General features: G+C 39.2%; 1 protein-coding gene across 1 annotated transcript; it reads left to right on the forward strand.

Annotated features, from left to right (window-relative positions):
- The first annotated feature begins 2267 nt into the window (after positions 1–2267).
- LOC111320969 (melanocyte-stimulating hormone receptor) lies at positions 2268–3938 on the forward strand. The gene has a single exon (XM_088762770.1). It carries the CDS (start codon positions 2678–2680, stop codon positions 3617–3619), a length of 942 nt encoding a protein of 313 aa, XP_088618896.1. The 5' UTR covers positions 2268–2677; the 3' UTR covers positions 3620–3938.
- Positions 3939–4893: the final 955 nt, after the last annotated feature.

Below are 4893 nucleotides of genomic sequence, written 5' to 3' on the forward strand. Positions count from 1 at the left end.
CCGACGAAGGGCTAACGCTCGAAACGTCAGCTTTCATAATCGTAACGGTGGCCAATTTACCATTTCAACTTTGTTGATATATTCAAATTATTTCATTAATATAGTTACTTTCTTTTTGGTTTAACGGTTGACAGGAAAATTTCCTCAGCAAGCTTTTGGTGCTAACGGAAAAGAAAATCCGACTGTGACAATCAAAACAGCAAATTACTTCTTGGTACTGAAATCTGTTAAAATTCTCTGTAGCACAAATGCCTTTAACTAAATTAGTTCTCACGGCAATGTGTGATTAATCGAAATAGAAAGGAAGATAGGTTCCATCCGATAAGAACGAAAAAGAAATGAGATACCAGGTAAGATCTCCCGCCCAAATTTCTATCATAAAAGCTAGGACTGAGTATCTATAAACTGAAAGAATGACGGATTTAGAGTATTTTCAAGTTGGTCATTACGATAATTGTTCATTTTCTCCATACATAATTATCCTCGTCTGTTCAGTTATCCTTCTTTGTGGATTCCAGTTAGGTGTCTTTTTTACTACCTTACGAAATATAATATCTGGTGGTTTTCCTCCGTTTGAAGGCTAACTTTCGGACTCAGAGGAAACAACTCAAAATGCTGTTTGCTCTCCCTTATGCTTGTGATGGAGAAGACTTCATTTGAATCTCTGAAACGAAAAACAAAAGAGACAAAACAAAACAAAACCAAAGGAATCACCACAACCAATTGGGTTAAACCGCGATTTTTCTTGTTTTTCTCCCCTTCCTCCATTCCACTAAAAAATTGTCTTCTTTTTCTATGCCGAAAAGCGTTAGTTCACTGTTAGTCTATGCCTCTATTATTTCTTACATACAGCAATTGTCAGTTGAGTGTCAAAAGTTGGTTTTGCTTGACTTTGCTTCCTGATTGGTAAGTAAACCAGTCGCCCCCATGTCTCCACAAATCAGATGCAAAACTAACACCAATTCGGAAATTCCGGGTGAAAGATCCTGGACGAGTGACAAATCGAGGGGGAGGGGGGAAAGGGAAGAAAAACCAGAAGCATTAAGAACATTAACACTTATCGCAATGACCAACTTGAAAAACTTCGGAATCATTTTTTTCCGTCTATAGATAATTAATTTTTTTTTTTGGTAGAAATTTTGAGGTGGGAGAACTAACGATGTATTTCATCTAATTTTTGTTCTTATCTGTTGGAACCTGTTCTCCTTTCTATTTCGATTTATCACACATTACCATGAGAGCTAATTTAATTATAGGCATTCGTACTCCAGATAATTTTAACAGATTTGACCGAGAACTAATTTACGTTTTTGATTGTCACTATATCAGTCAGACTGTCTATCCCGTTAGCACCAAAAGTTTGCTCAGGAAATTTGCCTGTCAACTGGAAATAATGAGATTGATGCATTGTCGAATTGAGATAAGATCTTTAATTAATATAAAACTAACCTCGTCAGTAGGAAACCACTTTAGAAACCTACAATGCTTTCTGCCCCAAGCTAAAGATAACTGAAGTGAAATCGAAATCGTTCTGATTTTCCCTTTCTGACTCATTATTTTTACTCTCTGTGTTTCTGATCATCACTCATCAGTGATCACACGAAAATAACTAACAAACTTCTTTTAATTGTTAAAACGAATTCCAGAGGTTATCTGCAGATTTCGTTAAACTGACTGTGCGTTTTATTTTCCTGGAGAAATCAGGAGAGATGTCGTTGCCTATGTCGCCAAAACTTGTCTCCAATTTTAGACTGATCCGCCAGCCAGCTTGAAGCTCATTTGACAGCTGACAAAATTTGTGTTAAAGTTTACATACGTTAAGTAAACCATTCGTCAGAAATTTCCTTTCCCTTAATGTCTTTTGTCTCATTATTGCTCTTTGTTTATACTCGAAACTTGCACTACTTTCCATTTTAGACATTTCCACTAGTTGCCAAAACGAAGTCCAGAGGTAATCTAATTTCATTTAGCTTTGCCCTGCGTTTTGTCTCGGAGAAAACAGGAGAAATGTCGTTGCCTATGTCGCAAAAACTTTTCGCCAATTTTAGAGTGATCCGCTAACTTGAAGCTCAGTTGACAACAGACAAATTTGAGTTGAAGTTTACATAGTTTAAGTAAACCATTCGTTAGAAATTTACTTTCTCTTTATACCCCTTGTCTCGTTAATATTGCTCTTTGTATATTTTTTATTTCCATTTCAAATATCTACATTTGCTTTCAATGCCACGTTTAATCACAAATTGAAAAAAATACACACATTTGTATTCACTTTTGCCTACAATGACACTTTTTCAGATTGAAACTCCATCCGTCGTAGTTTTCTCCCACAACTCTTCTGTTATTACGGCACTGAGGTAGGTCTTGATTTCAGGCAAAATGAATACGTTATGGCGATTATTTGCAATCTCTCAATTACTTCCTTAGCAGCTGCTACCGGGCCAACATAATTTAATATTGAAACTTTGTCTTGAAAAATTAAATCATCTTGGGTCCTTACCATAGAAAATCGTATTTCAGAAATGCTGCTTCCCGCACCGTAAATTGCTCTTACTTGTCTCTCGACTGATACCATAGAGCAAAAAAGGCTTTGAAATTCTGTTCCCATCCACTTTGAATTGCTCGTGAAACTCTGACAGTAGCTCCCTTTGACTGGCAACCGACTCATGTGCTGCTGGAAATGAAAAATGGTAGTGAAAACGGAGAGCAAACAGTTACTTTCCAAGACTTGCGATGCCCAGCAGGCTTGACGAGAGAAATACACGAACACCTGATTTATCTTTCAGTGTTCAACATTTTCCTCTCCGTAGTGGCATGTGTTGGGAATGTACTGATTTTAGTCGCCCTTAGCAAAGAATCTTCTCTTCATCTGCCGTCTAAACTTTTGTTCCGTTGTTTGTCGACAACCGATCTCTGTGTTGGAATCATTGTAGAACCTCTCAATATTGCCTATTTAATGACCCTGGTTCATGAGGACTGGGGTCTCTGTCGGTTCTTAGAAGCCGTCTCATTTTTGGTGGGCTATCTCGTGGCGGCAGTTTCTTTACTTACATTGACTGCAATAAGCGTAGATAGACTTCTCGCTCTGTTGCTGGGTTCTAGTTACAGACAAATTGTAACTTGCAAGAGAACTTATGTGGTCATTGCAAGCATTTGGGTTTATTCCGGTGTTGCCACAGCATCATACCTAAAGAGCTATCTTATAACCTTTTGGTGCGGGCGTGTCACCATAACATTATGTGTCATTATCTCTATCATATCGTACACAAAGATCTTTGTTTCTTTTCGGCGGCAACAAATGCGTGTTCATTTTACTGTGCAGCAACACGAACAACAACAGTCAAATCATTCTTTTTCACTATACATGTTACGATACAGGAAGGCAGTCTATAGTGCACTATGGGTTCAATTAGCATTAGGTGTTTGTTACTTACCATACAGTATTATGACAATTTTGATTGGTGACAGAAGACCACCTCCGTCGTATTTTCTTGCCTGGTTGACAACGGTGGCTCTGGTTTATTTTAACTCTTCATTGAATCCGCTTCTTTACTGTTGGAAGATGAGTGAAGTAAGACGAGCAATGAAAGAGATAATAAGATATGTATTTTGTTGTACGTGAAGTTAGAACACTACTTCGTCACGGAGTCTTATTCTTAGTAAAATTTTGCATTATAAGGAAAGCAAAGATGCTGAATGTGACAGTAGAAGAATATATCTCCCTTGGCTAAACTGCGTGTTTGGCTTGCTAGTTCTGTGACTGCCGTAATTTTTTCCAGAAAGATCGAAAAGAAGTTAACGATTTCTTTTTAAAGGGGCTTTTCTTCTTTAAAAGCTTATAATTTTTTTAAAAAAGGTTAAGCTTTCGATGTCGTATTATTACCTTCTTTCTTGAACGAAAGACATGCGAGGACACCATTAAAGAATCCTTGAGAACTTGCTTTCTGAGGTGGAGCTACTTTTGAGAATAAAGTGTATCTAACAGTTGAATAGTTTAATCCCAAAACGAAAACCAGGATATGTAGTCTGTGTGTACCAGCGTGGCCCACCTAGCCGTAGGCTCGATTTCCGCCGCTCTCTCGAGTCCGGTTTTTTTCGTTCCTCCACGTGAAGAGAAGAGTGGATTCGGGGAGGAGCGCGGGCTCCGGCTCCCGAACAGCGGCTGGTACTCGAACCTAACCCAGCCGCAGCTTGTACCGGTTTCCTTGGCATGAATTGACAGGGAGTATCCTAAACCCTCTTCCCCTCCCCCCCCCCCACCTCCCCTGCTGACTGGTGTGGGATTAGTCCTTAATCCTCTTACCTAGCAACCGCGCTCGACTTATAAATATCCTGATGTGATTATACAACAGTTCTTTTGACCTCAGGCCTTGGTCTTGTAAGCTCCTCATCCCATTAAATGTATAGCTTTAAATATATACTTGGCCTCCACTCTTCCTTTCGCCTCCGATAATCGCTCAACTGGGAAGCTGGTTCATTGTAAGGTTACTTCGAGGCATTTCATCAAGCTTCCCTGACAATTCGCTGGTACCCGTTTATATTCTTGGGTAGAGAGAGACACTGTGAGAGTAAACTGAGTGTTTTGCCCAATAACATATCACATTGATCCGACCAGATCTTGAGGCCAGACCTCTCGACCCGCAGTCCAGCACACTTGCTACTTGTGAAGTACCAATATTTAATTGTCAAGTTTTTTTTATGTAATTTTCCAATTCTTTCTCTCTCGCCTTATTATTTAAAAAGCAAACAAGGCGACGAATGAAACGATGATTTTGGACTTTTTATCATCTTTTCCATCCTTCCCATTTCTCTGATTCCTTTCCTCTGTCACGCTGTTTCTCCAGAGCGGTTGCGTGACGATAGATTGGCCAAACTTCCTCAGTCACCGGAGTTGTT

This window comes from Stylophora pistillata, chromosome 6, assembly GCF_964205215.1.
Source record: "Stylophora pistillata chromosome 6, jaStyPist1.2, whole genome shotgun sequence".
Taxonomy (NCBI): domain Eukaryota; kingdom Metazoa; phylum Cnidaria; class Anthozoa; order Scleractinia; family Pocilloporidae; genus Stylophora; species Stylophora pistillata.

What these genes read in the sequence shown, in the direction of transcription:
- LOC111320969 (XM_088762770.1), top strand. Translation starts at nt 2,678, where the DNA reads ATGAAAAATGGTAGTGAAAACGGAGAGCAAACAGTTACTTTCCAAGAC.